The 17,960-nt window shown below is 39.6% G+C and overlaps 1 protein-coding gene across 2 annotated transcripts in view; it reads right to left on the minus strand.

Annotated features, from left to right (window-relative positions):
* The window catches only part of TANGO6 (transport and golgi organization 6 homolog), a 136,016-nt gene that overhangs the window by 78,872 nt on the left and 39,184 nt on the right, over nt 1–17,960 (minus strand). For both annotated transcript variants that reach the window (XR_004988562.2, XM_036441362.2), the window contains exons 11-13: nt 16,516–16,707; nt 9,028–9,162; nt 411–926 (exon numbers count right to left, since the gene is read on the minus strand). Coding sequence is in view for 1 of the 2 variants with exons in the window: in XM_036441362.2 (XP_036297255.1) it covers nt 411–926; nt 9,028–9,162; nt 16,516–16,707 (843 nt within the window). In the remaining variant the exon portion in view is untranslated. The remainder of the gene's footprint in view (nt 1–410; nt 927–9,027; nt 9,163–16,515; nt 16,708–17,960) is intronic.

Consider the following 17,960-nt stretch of genomic DNA (forward strand, 5'->3'; position numbering starts at 1 on the left):
AGTGGGTAGAGCATCGGCCTGGGAATTCAAGGGTCTCAGGTTCCATTCAGGTCAAGGGCATGTGCCTTTGTTGCGGCATCTCCCCAGAAGGGGTTATGCAGGAGGCAACTGATCAGTGTTTCTCCCTCATCGATGTTTCTAACTCTCTCTCCCTCCCCCTTTCCCTTCCTCCCTGTAAAAAAAAATAAAAAAAATAAAAAATCAATAAAATATATTTTAAAAAATTCTGGTATTCTGTTCATGTTCAGTTTAGCCTTGTGAGATTATCTGGGTCTCTCCTCTGTCTAAGACTTCCCTCCTCAGACAATTACAAGTTCCCTGCAAGTAAACCAGGACAGGTCTTGATACACAGTAAGACACTGGGAAGCTGCCCCTCCCATATGTCTGTTTCTGCAGGGTGCTCTCCTCACCTTGAGAAGCTTCTCTTGCACCTCGAGGGCTCTTGCTTCTCTCTGTTCTATCCAGCGAGAAAGAGTCCGCAGGGCAGCAGCCCGTGTTGGAATTTGAGGGTCGTAAGCAGATAAAAGAACTTCCTGGAGCTGTTCTGTGGTTATGCTTCCTGATTTCTGGTTTGCAGTAGTGCTGGGCTCGCTGACCTCCTGAGGAATGAGCGGAGCACTGGACTTCAGGCCCGTCTGACTGGATTTCGCATGGCTTTGCTGTTGTTCGAGGTGGGTGACCGACACATCAGTGTATCTTTCGTGACTGGTTTGTTGCCGCTCTTCCATTTTCCTTTCTGGATCCCTTTTGCTCAGGGTGCTCTGGGCAGCCACACTGACAGCCTCGGTGGAAAAGGCTCCATGGGTAGAGATGGTGATGCGGAGGTCAGCAGCGAGTTCTTGGATGACAGGGTCTGGGTGTGTGTTGGAGACCCTCTCCAACAGAGGCAGCAATTGCTTCAGGGCAGCAAAATCACTTGACTTCAACTACAAAATGAAATGAAAAAATGGCAAATGCTAACATGACTTGAACATAAGGCAACGCATCCTGAGTAAAAGGGGCGGGGAGAAAATCTTGTTGCATCTAGCACTAATAGCCACTGTTGAGCAATTACAACAAAAAACATTTATTGAATACTTATCATTTTTATAGGTCCTTTTCTAAATTAACAAATACATCAGTAATGCAGATTATTGCTCTTAAGTTTTACAATCTGATGAGCATTAACATGGCATCTTATGGTTTTAATTTGCATTAGCCAAACTAATAGTGTTGCTAGACATCCTTCCATGTTTATTAGCAATCAGCATTTCTTTTTCTGTCAACAGCCTGTTTACATCCTTTATACCCACTTATCCCTTAAACTGTTTATCTCTACAGCTATTCTTACCAAATCAGATTTTTTAAACTGTCACCCAAGGATATTTTCCATTGATTTTTAGAAAGAGTGAAAGAAAGAGGGAACAACAGCGAGAAATATCAATGTGAAAGAAATTCATTGACTGGTTGCCTCCTGCACGCTCCCCAACCAGGGCCTGGGCTAGGGAGAAGCCTGCAACTGAGGTACGTGTCCTTGATTAGAATCAAATCCAGGACCCTCTATCCATTGAGCCAAACTGGCTAGAGCCCAAGTCATATTTTAATACCCAATCATATGATAAAAATTATTTTCCAGATTAATGTATTTTTTACTTTTATTATATTTTTAGTATGCCTTCTGCCATAAAAAGATGAGTTCCTATTGGCAAGATACTTAGTGCCTGACACATACTATAGTAAGTACTATGTAAATGTTTTAAAAATAAATACAATAAACAAAACACACATTCATGTCCCTATGATCTAATTACAATGATTATCTACATTTTATTTTTTTAGTAAATTTATTGGGATGGCATTGGAGAACATGATCATATAGGTTTCAGGTGTGGTGTTTTATCTCTATTTTAAACAGGAGGAAACCGAAGCACAGAACAGTTAAGTACCATGTCCAAGGCTACATGGTAAGATGTGAACTCAACAAGTCTGGCTAATATCCTACATGGTCTCACTTGGATAAATGTTCTTAATTAAATTATCTAAAGAGGCTAGGTAGCATACGATGGCACCACAGGTAGGGAAAGGAATGGGACAATAATTGGCTAAAGGGAATTTCTGCTAGGAATCAGGAGTGAAAATTACATGAGATTTTATTTTTTCCAGAAGCTTTGTTCTAATAATTTCATAGTCCTCACTAGGAAAGGTACATGCAGAAAACAAAAATCAGTTGTAATCTTTTTCTGTTTGAAAATACTGAGGAAATTATCATATGAAACTTCATGAGGCCCTGATAATTTGAAAACTTTGCAGTTTTATGTTTTTTTCTGTTAATCTTCATGAAGGATATTTTATCTATTGATTTACTTTATTTTATTTTATTTTATTTTTTTAGAGACAGTGGAAGAGATGGGGAGGGACACAAAGAGGGAAACATCGATGTGAGAAAGATATCGAAGAATGCCTCCCACACGTGCTGGGAATCGAGCCTGCAACCAAGGTATGTGCTCTTGACCAGAATCAAACCCAAGACCCGCTGAGCCAAACAGGCTGGGCAAAATATTGCAATTCTTAAATCCTTTTTAGAACAAGGCAGGATATTTATTACTTATTCATTTGTTTCATTATCCAACAAACAACCAATTAACCAACTAACTGTTTTTGCAAGATCTATATAATGTTCTCATTTTATATTATAAGTCCACAAATTGTTACTGCTCACTTTCCCCACCACTTTCCTCCAAATTAAGTGAAAACTTGAGGTACATGACAGGTTTATACCTGTAGAATTTCACCACACACTCTCCTCAAAATTCTTTGTTTAAACCATTACAAACTAATGCAAATTTGGCATAAAGTAGAATTTCTAGTTTTGCAACATATGTCAGATTATCTTCATGTGTAAAACAACTGACCATTTTTGTGTTATTGTATCTTAAGGAAGAGAGTATGTGTGTCTAGTGTAAAGGTATGTGTTACCTAAGAAAAGGGTCAATTTTATCAGGAATTTATATGGAACTGAACGATATTTTAGAAAAATTTTGCTAGTGTTATCATTATGTTAAACATCATTCAGTGCCTCTCTAGTATCATGGATCTTTGTGTATGTGTTGTTTTTTTTTTTTCTTTATGCATCTGAAATGGGAATATCTACAGTACATGGACTCTTTTTCATTTCCATTATATAAAATTTCTTTAAAAATTTTATACAATATAAAACGAATAGACTTATGGAAAAGAGAACCCAGAAATAGACCTACAAAAATATAGTAAACTGATCTTTGACAAAGAAGCAAAGGCAATACAATGAAGAAAAGACAGACTTTTCAACAAATGGTGATGGAATGATTGGACATTCATGTGCAGAAAAGAAAAAAAAAAAATAATTTAGACACAGACCTTACACCTTCACAAAAATTAACTCAAAATAGATCATAGACTGTAAAATGCAAAACTATGAAGTTCCTATAAGATAATATAGGAGAAAAATCTTTATGATCTTGAATATGGAGATGACTTTTTTTCTATTAAATACCAAATAAAAGGAACCCAAGAAAGAAATAATTAATCAGCTAGACTTCATTAAAATTAAAAACTTCTGTTCTTGACACTTCAGAAGACAATGTCAAGAAAAAGAGAAGACAAGCCACAGGCCAGGAAGAAATATTTGCAAACGGCATATCTGATTAAAGACACTTATCCAAAATATACAAAGAACTCTTAAAACTCAACAATGAGTAAACAAACAACCGAATTAAAAATAGGCAAAAGATCTCAACAGACACTTCACCAAAGAAGATGCACAGATATACAGCATATGAAGAGATACTAAATATCCTATATCAAGGCATTTCAAATTAAAACAATAAGATACCACTATACACCTACCAGAAATTATTCAATACTAAAAAGAAATGGGTTATCAAACCAAAAAAGACGTGGAGGAACCTTAAATACATATTACTAAGTAAAAGAAACCAGCCTGGAAAGGCTACACAGTGTATGCTTTCAACCATGTAACAATCTGAGAAAGGCAAAACTGTAGAGACAGTAGAAAGATCAGTGGTTGTCAGGGATTGGGGATTAGAGGGGACAGAATGAATAGAGCACTGAGGGTTTTTAGGACAGTGAAACTATTACATGTGGTAGATACACGTCATTGTACATTTGTCAAAATCCACAAAGTGTACAACACCAGGAGTGAGCTTTAATGTAAACTATAGACTCTGGGTGATAATGATGTATCAGCGTAGGTCCATCGACTGTAATAAATGTACCACTCTATTGCATGATGTTGATAGTGGAGGAGGCAGGTACATGAGAATCCTCTATACCCACTGCTCAATTTTTCTGCGCACCTAAAACTGCTCTAAAAATTGTCTAAAAAAAAAAAAAGCTGTTCTCCCATTTTCAAATTTCTTAGTCATTGGGGGTTCCTCCTATTATACTTTAATCACATGGGCAAGTAGGTGTTTTCTGAATCAAATAGTTGATAAGGCAATCAAAGCAATGCACATCCTCAGCTTCATAAGCCTACAGATTCCCCACTATTAGAAAAATGAGGGAAATCTAAGATTACAAGTATCAACTATTTGTTGATAAATATTAAAAAACTATTTTGAGATATAAAGGAATATTCACTTAATTAGATGAGAAAACTGAGGCACTTCCCAGTTAATTACTTTTCAAGGGTCATCTAGGGCTGCCATCAAGATTGAGATCTGGCCGAGACCGGTTTGGCTCAATGGATAGAGCGTCGGCTTGGGGACTGAAAGGTCCCGGGTTCGATTCCGGTCAAGGGCATGTGCCTTGGTTGCGGGCATATCCCCAGTAGGGGGTGTGCAAGAGGCAGCTTATCGATGACTCTCTCTCATCGATGTTTCTAACTATCTCTCTCCCTTCCTCTCTGCACAAAATCAATAAAATATATTTAAAAAAAAAAAAAAAAAAAAAAAAAAAAAAAAAAAAAAAAAAAAGATTGAGATCTGCCATGAAGCCTCTGGTTTTACTGTCACTGCTCCTCAGCACAGAATTCTGTGTGAGAGCCCTGAGGCCTGGAGGAGCAGCCCACAAGTGACAGAGTCCTTTATCTGACTGCCTCTCTTCCAGAGTTTCTGGAATGCTTCAGAAATGGAATAAGCAGAGCTATGTCAGCCCACAACTATGAGTTTCCTCAGGGTGTCAGGAGTGACCCAGTTAGATGGTGACTTGTTCTAAACTTCTGCAAATTTTCAATTTGAGAACTGGGGGCAGGGCCAGGGTTGAGGGTGACGGGAAGGTGCTTATAAGGGAAGCATCTGAGAATGGGCATGACATCCAGAGAGGGAACTGCACAATGAAAAAGCCCCACCAGAGACTTTGCACAGCTCCCCTCTGGGGCAGACATACCCTCATCCTGCTCCAGCGAGAATCACTGTTTTGGAAGAATCACAGGGTCTCTTCCAGCAATAAAATCCTGACCTAAAAATTGCCAATTCTGAAAAGTACTTACATTTATTTTTTGTGTTCTCATTTCCATATATCACCAATTATTTCTTCAGATCTTTAGCTGACCTGGATCCGGTGGTCTTAGGCTCTACAGCAGCGGTTCTCAACCTGTGGGTCACAACCCACAGGCTGAGAACTGCTAGCAGGGTCGCCTAAGACCATTGGAAAACACAGATATTTACATTACGATTCATAACAGTAGCAAAATTACAGTTATGAAGTACCAACGAAAATAATTTTATCGTTGGGGGTCACCACAACATGAGGAACTGTATTAAAGGGTTGTGGCATTTAGAAAGGTTGAGAACCACTGCTTTAGTTTACATACCTGGTAATGGCACTGAATTTACTTACCAGTAGTATTTTTACTTTTGTTCTAAGTTAGCATGCAGTATGCCCTGTTTTATGGTGAGCTATACTTAAGATATAAAATATAAAAATAAGAATCTTTTAAAAAAATAATTAAGAATTCATCATATTAATCATAGCGACTAAAAGGTAAGCTCCATGAGGGCAAAGAGGCACTTGATAAATATTTCTTGACTAAGGTCATTCCACGATACTCTCAGAAAATGTGGTATGAGATTTTAAGATCTGGGTTCAAGTCTAGCCCCACCACCTGAGCCTCAAAGCTGAAGTCCCAACAGGCCAGAAAGCATCAGGCAAAAATTGCTTCCTGAGGGGACAGGGAAGTTCCTAGCATCATATTACTTGTACTGTGACCAATCCTGAAATTTAGAAATTTGAGTTTGGAGTTACAGTTGTTCTATTAGAAGTCTTAGACCTACACTTCCTCCTAATTAACTTCTCTTCTCAGTCACTATGTTTTAATGATTACCTTAATTACATACATTAGAATGGAAAGAAAAAGGAAGGTTCAAATGCTACTAGATACTGTTTCATTAATTAAAATGATTAGTCCTTATTGAGAATAGGTACAGTATAATCTCCACTCTGAAGCAAAAACCCTAAGCCTGACAATGGTTATCTGAAAACGTAATTCAGAATCATGACATTTTTTTTCCAACATGAAGACAGAAAACCCAGCATTACCTATACTAGTAAATCCATGAACCAAACGGGGGAAAAAGACTAGATTTAGAGCAAAAGTATGAGGGTGACGTGTTTATGTTAATTGAAGTAACTGCAAAGTCAGAGAAAACCAGGAAGTAAGCAGTGAGTCAGGATGGCTCATGAAAGAGCAGGGACAGGGACAGGTAAGGGATGTACATTTGCGTAAATCGTGAGGCGCTCTTAAAACAATACTAATTAACACAGCCAGTCCCAACAATAGGCTTTTAGAAAGGGAAATGGAGATTTCTATGTTCTATTTTTCCATTTGGGACAGGTTAGAGATGGGAAATCCATATCAAGAATCAGTATATGAAAAAAATTGGTATCAAATTTGAATCCTCAAACTCAAAATTCCATTCCCAAAGGGTTCCCTACTCATTGTTAAGAGCTATAGCTAGTCTGATTTCAGGTTAGATTTCATAATACTTGCACTAAGTCCATTCTGCCTTCTTGTAGTCTCCTAACCTAATCTTCTATAATAATAAAAGCATAATATGCTAATAAGACCAGACAGCCAAAAGACCTTCTGGATGTCATTCCAGATGTCCTTCTGGATGAAATGGCAGTGGCAGGGCCAAGGCAAAAGTGACTAGAGGCAATGAGGCAGGCAGGCAGGATGGTTAGGGGTGATCAGGCAGGCAGGCAAGCGGTTAGAGGTAATTAGGCAGGCAGGCGAGTGGTTTAGGGACAATGAAGCAGGGATGCAAAGTGGTTAGGGATGATGAGGCAGGCAAGCAAGTGGTTAGGGGCAGTGAGGCAGGCAGGCAGAGGGGTTAGTGGCGATGTGGCAGGTAGACGAGTGGTTAGAAATGATCAGACAGGCGAGTGGTTAGGAGCCAGCGGTCCCGGATTGTGAGAGGAATGTCCGACTGCCGGTTTAGGCCCAATCCTGCAGCAGGATCGGGCCTAAACCAGCAGAACATCCCCCTGCGAGAGGATGCAGGCTGGACTGAGGGAACCCCCTCCACTATGCATGAATTTCATGCACCAGGCCTCTAGTCAGTCTGTCTGTCTGTCTATCTATCTATCTATCTATCTATCTATCTAAAAGCCTAATATGCAAATTGTCCCCTTGGGAGTTCGATGGAAGACTCCCAAGGGGACAATTTGCATATTAGGCTTTTGCATAGGAGCTCGATGGCTCGCTATGATGTGTGATGACCACCAGGAGGCCCGGCTGGCACCTGAAGGCCCCAATTGGCCCTGATTGCTCCAGGCCTAAGGACCCTACCTGTGCATGAATTTCATGCACTGGGCCTCTAGTATAGAAATAATTGGCTAGAGCATACCTTTCCACCTTGTCTAGCACTACTTTGACCCTCAGTCTCTACCTTTCAGCTGTATTGACCTTCTATCAGTGTCTCAAGTATACCAAGCTCTTTCCTGCTTCCTGGGCTTTATACAAATGTTTTCTTTAATTGGAAGAGTTTCCTCCATCCGCACAACATGTACACCCAAATTTCTATCCATCATTCAACTCTTACCTCAACCTTACACTTCCTCAGAAGAGTCCTTCCCAGCCTAAATTGAACGCTATGTTCTCCTGGTAACTTCCACCTTTCTGTAACTTCATTCAATTCTATGTACATTTTTGGGATAGTTATTTGGTATCTGACTCCCTTACTGAACTGCAAGCTTCATGAGGGTAGAGACCATGTCTCCTTGGTCCACTGTTTTATTCCCAGCACCTTAGCTCAGTATCTAGCACAAAGCAAGTGTGTAATAAATACTTTGAGAGAAAAAAATTTAAAAATTATAAATTAAGAGTACGTAAAAGATACATCCACTGGGAACAAAGCTTTAACATGTTACAGGATATGAGCAAAACAATGGATCCTATGCCAAAACGAAACTATTTAAAACAGATGGAACCCGCCGAAACCGGTTTGGCTCAGTGGTAGAGTGTTGGTCTGCGGACTGAAAGGTCCGGGGTTCAATTCTGGTCAAGAGCATGTACATTGGTTGCGGGCACATCCCCGGTGGGGGGTGTGCAAGAGGCAGCTGGTCGATGTTTCTCTCTCATCGACGTTTCTAGCTCTATATCTCTCTCTCCTCCTCTCTGTAAAAGAATCAATAAAAAATATATTAAAACAGATGGAACCCTAAGCAACCATCACGTTACAAAGGCTTCCCCTGACTGGAACAGTAGGAACCGGCTTTGGAAGCGAGTACAGTGAGGGTAAGAGGATTCAGTATTCGCCATGGATGCAAAGCACTGTGCTGAGCATTTCCAAATCAAGCGTATGCCAGGTCAGAAAGGGTCCTGCCTCTCTGACGGTGACCACTCCACAGGTGACAAAGTGGAAGTGCACATTTTCTTGTCCTCTACTTTGGAGACAATTCTCATTAACAACTTGACTTGTTTATCCTGGTTCTCCTCTGTGTAATATCCATTCTTATTTCTCACAAGGGTATGGAAGGGAAACCATAGGTGTTTCTCTTCTCTTCACTTCTCCCTCCCTTCAAGTTTGGCTCATGTCTGCAACTCACCTGTACAGCTCCTCCCAGCATGACAGCCACCAGCCCCATGGACATGCTCAGTGTCTGTGACTCCACAGTGCTCTCTGTCTGGTGGGCCAAGCTTGCACAGGCTCGCTGCAGTGTTGCTGCGACAAAGTCCACCACCTATCACAGAAAAGGGATTTAGAATCAGTGGGGAGAAAGAAAAAAAAAAAACCTCAACATTTTCTTTACATCTTAGGTCTACATCTTCATCTTCTTCCACATCAACATCATGATAGCAAGAACCTTCAACATGCCGAAACCGGTTTGGCTCAGTGGTAGAGCGTCGGTCTGCAGACTGAAAGGTCCCAGGTTCGATTCCGGTCAAGGGCATGTACCTTGGTTGCGGGCACATCCCCGGTAGGGGGTGTGCAGGAGGCAGCTGGTCAATGTTTCTTTCTCATCGACGTTTCTAGCTCTCTATCCCTCTCTCCTCCTCTCTGTAAAAAATCAATAAAATATTTTAAAAAAAAGAACCTTCAACAACAACTACTATTGTGTAGAAGGCATGGTGCTCAGTATTTTACATACACAATATCACTTAGGCCTCATATTAACTCTAGGAGGTCACTACTCTTGTCCTCATTTTGAGGTGAAGAATCTTGAGACTTAAGGAGGTAATCTGCTCAAGGCCATATGGTCAATAAGTGAGAAAGCCCATTTAAACTTTTCCAAATGTTTTAATATACTAAACCAACTCCTTTTACTTTTCATGAATTTTTGGCAGGAAATTAAAATGAAAAAGGATTTGTTACTTTTGACCAATGTAGAAGGTCCTAGATCTACTTTTTCTAATGAGTTTTTCCTCCTCAAGAATATCTTCCCCTCATCCTAGCAACTATTTTTGTTGTTGCTATTAATCCTCACCCAAAAATATTTTTCCATGGATTTTTAGAGAGAGTGGAAGGGAAGGAGAGAGACAGAGAGAAACACATCGATTGTGAGAGACACATTGATTGGTTGTCTCCCATACTATCCCCAACCAGAGCTGGGGATATGTGCCCTTGACCAGAATTGAACCCGGGACCCTTCAGTCTACAGGCTGACTCTCTATCCAATGAGCCAAACCAGCTAGGGCCCACTCACTTTTTAAAAAAAAATTTAAAAAATTTTAATTGAATTTGAGAGCGATAGAGAAAAAACACACACCGATTTGTTGTTCTACTTATTTATGCATTCATTGGTTGATTCTTGCATGTACCCTGACCAGGGATTGAACCCACAACCTTGTCATATTGGAACAATGTTCTAACCAACTGAGCTACCCGGCCAGGGCCTCACCCCTGAATTTTAACAGTCTTATTCTAATTAAGCAAACAGTCTTATTCTAATTAAGCAAAGAATTGGGGAAGAGGCATTCAATTTTATGTAGAAGACAGTGTCCTCAAACAATTTGTACAAATGAACCAGAGTCATTTTTTAAGTATCAAATATATTTAAAGGATTAAGACTCACGTATAATATTTTACATCACATGTGGCATCCTACTAAACCTTAAATGGAATTAACTTGGTCAGCATCATTTTAACTGCACATTGATTAATCACTTTCAAAGGAAGAAACACTTTTGAATAAAAGACAGCATACACATACACATGTACATGCACACACAGGTACATACTGGACACACACACATGCGCATGCGCACACATACACACACACACACTGAGGATTAATGGCTCAAAAGAGGAACATCATTTTGAAAATGGGGCAACTGAGATAGGTCATAATAAGCCTCTAAATACCATGCAAGCTTGCATGTTCAACTCTCTGGGCAAATTATACACTACGCTAGAATCTTTATCGTAAGCTTAAGATTAAAAAAAAAAAGTGGCTTGTTAACACTTGTCTTTTGTAATAAGGCAGGAAGCTAGAAAAATTATTTAAAGATCTACCTACTGAAATGAACAATGATGGTCATGGCAATTTTCACCACCCTCTTAGCCTAGGACTTTATTGATGCCAGAGTTAAGGACACTGGCCCTTTTAGAGAAACTCTCATTGAGCATCTTGGGCTACCTATTTTGCCTTTCAAGAGTTTTCTAAAGCACACCTGGCTTATAGGATGCTTCTATATCAGCACAAGTGTTGTTAAATTACTGGAAAAGAACTACCTAACCTCTGACTTTTTCTAAGTTCCTCTCCACTATATATGTTGGAAAACAATCAGTATCATTCTATTTTTGGTAACAAAGAACTTTCCTATATCTGTCTATATGTATATCTATATAATAAATGCCTAATATGCAAATCGACCGACCTGTGGAAAGACTGGTGGAACAACCGTTCACTATGATGTGCCCTGACCACTAGGGAGCAGATGCTCAATGCAGGAGCTGCCCCTACTCTGCAGGCCCCAGGTGAACCAAGGCGGGTGCCAGTGGGTCCCCCCTGATCATTCCACCAGTCACCCTGCAGAGGCAGGCGACTGGTGGCAGTGGGGGGGTGGGACCGGCGAGCAGATGGCACCAGGGCAGCCAAGGCAGGTGGCAGTAGGGGCCCCTGATTGTCCCCCTGGTTGCCCCACAGATAGGTCCTGGTCCCCAGCCAGGCCTAGGGACCCCACCCGTGCATGGATTTCATGTACCGGGCCTCTAGTACATATATAAAACCCTGGAAGCTGTTAATATAATAAACAGCAGTATTGTCATCTATGAAGTAGCTTTTCCTGCAAACTTTCTTGTAACAACAAAACCACCATACCTATTTGGATAACATCTCCTCCCCCTTCTACTCATTTCCTGTGACTTTGGTAGGACTGCCAGCCACAAGGATAGGTATGTGACTAAAGCCTGCTGCAGAGAGGGAGGGAGAGACTTTTACTTTTTCCTTAAGTTTTTTGTAAAGGTGCATAATTGAAAAAGCCAAATATTCCTGAAAGTTTATAATGAATAATAGCAGTGTCCTCCTCCCACCTGATTCTGGCCCTACAGAGACAACCACCTTTAATTATTTTGCTGGTTAATTCAATAATAAAATTAAGCATTTACTATTTACCAGGTACCATCCTGAACACAGCACAGTTATAGACTCACGTAATCCTCACACTCATCTATGAGGATAGGTAAACCTGCTGCCACCATTCTAGCAACGGAGGGGAAGGGGGCTGGAGGCCTCACTGCTGAGCATGTAGATGTCAACTTAATCCTCCAGTTCTTTAGTTTGCTAACACCACTCAAATCCAAAGTCTCTTGGGTTCAACCTTTCTCAAGAATAAACCTCCAGCCCTAACCAGTTTGGCTCTGTGGATAGAGCGTCGGCCTGCAGACTGAAGGGTCTTAGGTTAGATTCTGGTCAAGGCCACATGCCTGGCCCAATCCCCTGTGTGAGGCGTGCAGGAGGCAGCCGATCGGTGATTCTCTCATCATTGATGTTTTTTTCTCTCTCTCTCTACCTCTCCTTTCTTCTCTGAAAATCAATAAAAATATATTTTAAAAAAAGAAAAAGAATAAACCTCCAATCTTTTGCTGTGGATAGGAGGTGGTTGTACAAAGTTGAGGAAGGAATCAAGGGGTCTACCCAAGCTAGTGCAGCCTTTCAACCTATTAAGCTCTAAATTCAGCTCCATCTTTAAAGCTTATCTGGGGCCTCCAGTCTTCCCAGAGTTCTGCAGGGAGAAGTAGCTTGTTTCTTTTATTTTTATTTTTTTCTTTTCAAAACAATTGTATTGAAGTGCAGTGCTTTGCTTCTTGACTTCTCCCATGCAGGCACTTAGCTTTCCATTTTCTGAAGTTGCTAAATCAGCTACTATTCTCCAGTTTCCAAATCTTATTCTCTTTTATGTACTGTCTCTCCTTTCCTGCTCTATTGGTCCTTGTGGTTTCCAGAGGAGGCAGATAAACACCTGTGTTCAACACACCATCTTTAATCAGAAATCTCTCATTTTTAAACTTTGCACTTCTATATTGTTTAAATGTGTTTACAATGAGCATGTGTTACTACCATACCATGACTACAACCAAGAATCCCTTATATCTTCTAATACTCGGTCCATGACTGTTCAAAAATGTCTTGGTTTGTTTGAATCAGGATCCACACTTTGCATTTGGTTATACGTCCCTTTCACGCTACAAAAGCCTGCTCCTTTTTTTCTTTTTTAGCCATACTCCTTTTTGATGCCATTTATTTGATTGATAGAGAAACTGGGTCATTTGTCCTGTAGAATTTCCCACTTACTGCATTTGACCAATTGCTTCCTCATGGCATTAACTCGCTTCTCTGTCCTGCCTTTTCTTGATTAGATTCAGATTCACATTTTGGGGATTTTATTTTATTTTGTCAGAACTCTTCCCAGGAGCTGCTGCATCTGTCCTACTGTATTACATCAGGAGGGCACATACAGTCTGCTTGTCTACCTATGGTGATGTTCAGATGAACAGTTCATACTAAAATATTTAGGGAGGTGTATCTGATATTTGTATTAACCCTGAAATTCATTAAAAAAAAAAAAGAGGTGGAAAGACAGTTGAAAACAGGGGTTAATATGTGGCAAAGCAAGTATAATAAAATGCTAATAGAATCTATTCAGTGGATATGTAAGTAATCACTATAAAATTCTTTCAAAGTTGAAATTTTTTTTTTTATGTTTAGATTGATTTTAGTGAGAGAGGAAGGGATAGGGAGAGAGAGAAACATTGATGTGAGAGTGAAGCATCCTGCATGCTTCCTATTGAGTATCAAGCCCAAAACTAGAGCTTGTGCCCTGACCGGAAATGGAATCAGTAACCTTTTGGTGCATGGGACAAAGTTCAACCAACTGAGCAACACTGGCCAGAGCTGAAAGTTTTCTTGATAAAATGCTGTGTAGGTGGTGAGGGGATCAGGTGATTTGGGTGTACTTGGCCTAATTACATTCATTATACAGTATCCCTAATGACTTTAGTAACATTGATGATTGTTAATTAGACCTATCATTTCATTAGGGGATTGTAAAAAGTAATTTTCTAGTTCTTTGGATTTTTTTAGCTGTCATTTCTATATAAAGAAAATTTTTCCTTCATCAACTATTTGGCTACATTGAAATAAAGTTCCCAAGGAAAAGCAAGATAAATGCTTTATTCTTTGCCTTCATTTATCAATTTATATATTAATGAGTAATACCCTAACAATCTTCAAAGGTGTCCTACACGAGATTTTTTTTTTGTAGGGACTAGAATGTATAACTTTGATGTGTTTAAATCCATTGCAGGCATTATTCCTTTTAATGCTCAAAATGTCCTATGGCCCCTTCAAATTGGCTCCTGAGTATTATTCACATGACCTCATTAATTTCACATAATTTCCTTATATTCATGTACAATAAAATGCCCTGAGGATTATAGTATACAATTCCTACCCTAGACCACAAATAAATCTTTAATCCTATAAGCTTTGTGTTCTTTTAGTAGGAAATGGTATTTAGAAACTATAATCCAGCACAAATGATGTTTAGTGCTACTGTGCTATCATTGCTTCTTGGCACTGACAGTGCACTTAGCCAGGAATTACATATTTTTCAAAAAGAGAAAAAACAAATCATGAGTTCACACTCATATTTCCAATCAAAATTCAAGATACTAGTGTTTTTACTCAAGTTCTTTGATTTTATGTTTATAATTCTTTTCTTACACTGAAAAATTTGGTCCCTAATTACTATAACATTTATTATAACTTATCCATGTGTATTTCAAAATAACATACCAAAAGTATCACTAGCAATAAGATTACTAAATGCAATTTAATATATATTTTTGTGTTTCTTTTTGTCCTGATACATTTTAACCTTAGCTGAAGGATAATTTAATGGGACAGTTCATTTTAGTATCAGCCTCAAACCATTGTTCCATAATTGGGAATAATAGGAGATAAGAGCAAAAGCTCAAGTCATATAAATGTTTAGACCATTTCCCCTTCCAACTAGCATCCTGAGACAAAAACATAAGATCCGCATGTGAAAGTCATGGAAACGATATAAACACAAGAGAAACAAATCACCCCACTGAGTAGCTAACACAGGGTCAAGGAACTGAAGGAATAAGAGGCCAGGAAAAAAATCATGACCATAATTCTCATTAAACAGTCACGATAAGTCAGAGCTGACAGGCAGCTGCAAATTTTCTCAGCAGGAGCTGTACTGAAATGCTGCTTAGCAACACCCGAGGCAGATGACAATGAAAAGGATACAAAGAGCTGGAGAATCGGATTTAAACGCGACAATTATACCATCTTACCACCAACTAATTCTTGTAAAGTGGTATAATATAGCACCTGCACTGCTTTATGCTTTATTATTTTTATTTCATATTTTTTAAAAAGCTGGTAAGCCCTGGCTGATGTTCTCAGTGGTTAGAACATCCACCCGCACAACTAAGGGTTTCAGGTTCAATTCCAATTCCTGGCCAAGGGTACCTACCTTGGTTGCAGGTTTGATCCCTGCCAGGTAGGGGCTCCTGTGGGGGGCAACCAATTATGTCTCTCTCACCTCAGTGTTTCCCTGCCCATCCCACCCCTCACTTCGACTCTCCTTAAAAAGCAACGGAGAAAATATCTTTGGGTGAGGACTTAAAAAGAAAAAAAAAAAGCTGGTAAAAATTATGTCTGAGCCAATAAAATTTAGGTGCTGATTCACACACAGTTAATTTAATCTGAAAGCATTTTTTTTTTTAATCTTAAAACTTCATAGGCTATTAGGGAGATAAGCTGAGTTAGAGGACCTATAAAATTCTAGATGATTATTTTTATGCACATCCATAGAGCATTAAAAAATACAGATGCCCAGCCTTGGCCGGTGTAGCTCAGTTGGTTGGGCATCATTCTGTGCACCAAAAGGTTGCTGGTTTGATTCCCAGTTTGCAGGTTTGATCCCTGGTAGGGGTGGGCAGGAGGCAGCCTATCCACATTTCTCTCTTTCTGACTCCCTTCCCCTCCCTCTCTCTAAAAATCAATAAAAATATGTTTTTTAAATACAGATGTTTGGCTCAGCGGATAGTGTCAGCCCACAGACTGAAAGGTCCTGGGTTCAATCCGGTCAAAGGCACGTACTTCGGTTGCAGGCTCCACCCCTGGCCCTGGTTGAGCTGCATGTGGGAGGCAACCAACTGATGTGACATTGATGTTTCTCCCTCTTTGTCTCTCCTCCTCCCTTCCACGCTCTAAAAAACCAATGGAAAAATATCCTCAGGTAAGAATTAACAGCAACAACAACAACAACAACAAGCAGATGCCCAGGCTCACTTAAAACAGTTCTTAAAGTTTTAAGCGCTTGAGAATCACCACAGGAGTTTGTATAATAAACATGCAGATTCCCAGGACCTATGAAAGTGTCAATCCTCTTGGTCTGGTGTGGGCTCAGTAATTTGCATGTTTAACCAGCATTCCAGGTAACCCTGAGGCAGGTGTCATCAAACCACACTCTGAGTAATATTCTCTGAACATTTTTTTTGGAAAGAAGGTAAAGGAACCAAACCAGGCTGGATCCAGAATGTGACAGACACTGACCTGAGTGATGTTTGTGAATATCTGCTCAGACATTCTCTCGCACAGAACAGCCACCAGCTGTAGGACCAGCAGCTTCTGCTCTTGGCCTTCCACCAGAAGGGTTTGGTGCTGTTCTAATTCCAGGAGGCTTTTGCTGGAGAAGTTCTGCGTTTTTAACTCTGCTTCATTTTCCACAGCCACGTGAGTCAACTCCTGTCAGAGTAAGAGAAAAGGGAAAGTAAATAAAAAGCCTGTAGGACGAAGGGCTCAACAAGAGCTAGAAAACGGTTTGAAATGTGTATTTAAAGGACAAGTCTATGTTCACCGCAGCATTATTTATATTGGCCAAAAATTGGAAACAAAAATGCCCAGCAATAAGAAAATGAGTAAGTTTTGATGTATTTATTATATTGCAGCAGTTGAGATAAGTGAACCAGGTCTATGGGGATATCAATACAGAGAGCTCTCAAAGGCACTATGGAGTAAAAAATGTAAGTGGCAGAATAGTACCTATACCATGATACCTGTGTATGAAAATTTAAAACTTCATAATGAAAAACATATACACGAAGAACTAGTTTGAAAGGCTATTTATTTCACCAGTATTTTTATGATCTCCATCACTAGCCTTCCTTGAACTAAAGCCAAATAACATTTGCAAACCTCTTTAGAGACGATTAGATGCTTTCAGCACCACAGCCTTTTCCCCAAGATATTTAGAACTAAACTTCTACCAATACATAATTCATTTCTGTGGGTTTTGTAGGCTTTCCCCTGCTCTTCATATTGCAAATTTCCTTGGGAAGGTAAAACCTTAACTTACTGAAACGGATCATGAAAATTCTCACTTCATATCATACAGTGTTTTACAAAGGATCATACTTTAAAAAGATATCAGCTTGGAAGAACATGTAATAAATAACTCCAAAATGCAATGGGTATTTAATTGTAAAGCGTGCCTTTGACATTTATGTAAAACACTTTTTGTACTCGTTCAATAGAAACTTATCTGGCCACTGGGTAAAGCTAGCAATAAAACTACTGGTCCGAAACGTGTTAACAATTAATGCTTTAACAGAGTAACTGACAGTTTAGAGCAGTGCTTCCCAACTGTGCCTAAGCAATTTTGCTCCCAACAGGGCCATTTAGCAATATCTGAGGACAATTTTGGTCATCATAATTGGAGGGTGGTACAAGCTCCTAGTGGGAAGAGGTCAGAGGTGCTGCTAAACATCCCACAATGCATAGGAAGCCCCTCCCCCCCCGAGTCCTCACCAGAAGGCCTCCCATCTCCCCTTTTCCTGCAGCCAACAAAAAATTATCCCACCAAAATGTCAATGTGGGAGAACCTTGATTTAGAGGAGAAAAAACAAAACAAAAAAACCCTTTCATTTTTTTGTTTTGTTTTGTTTTCAAATAAAAATTTTTTCAAGTGTCAAATTAAGAGGACATATATTCTTGTAATG

Source organism: Pipistrellus kuhlii, unplaced genomic scaffold, assembly GCF_014108245.1.
Source record: "Pipistrellus kuhlii isolate mPipKuh1 unplaced genomic scaffold, mPipKuh1.p scaffold_m20_p_17, whole genome shotgun sequence".
Lineage (NCBI taxonomy): Eukaryota > Metazoa > Chordata > Mammalia > Chiroptera > Vespertilionidae > Pipistrellus > Pipistrellus kuhlii.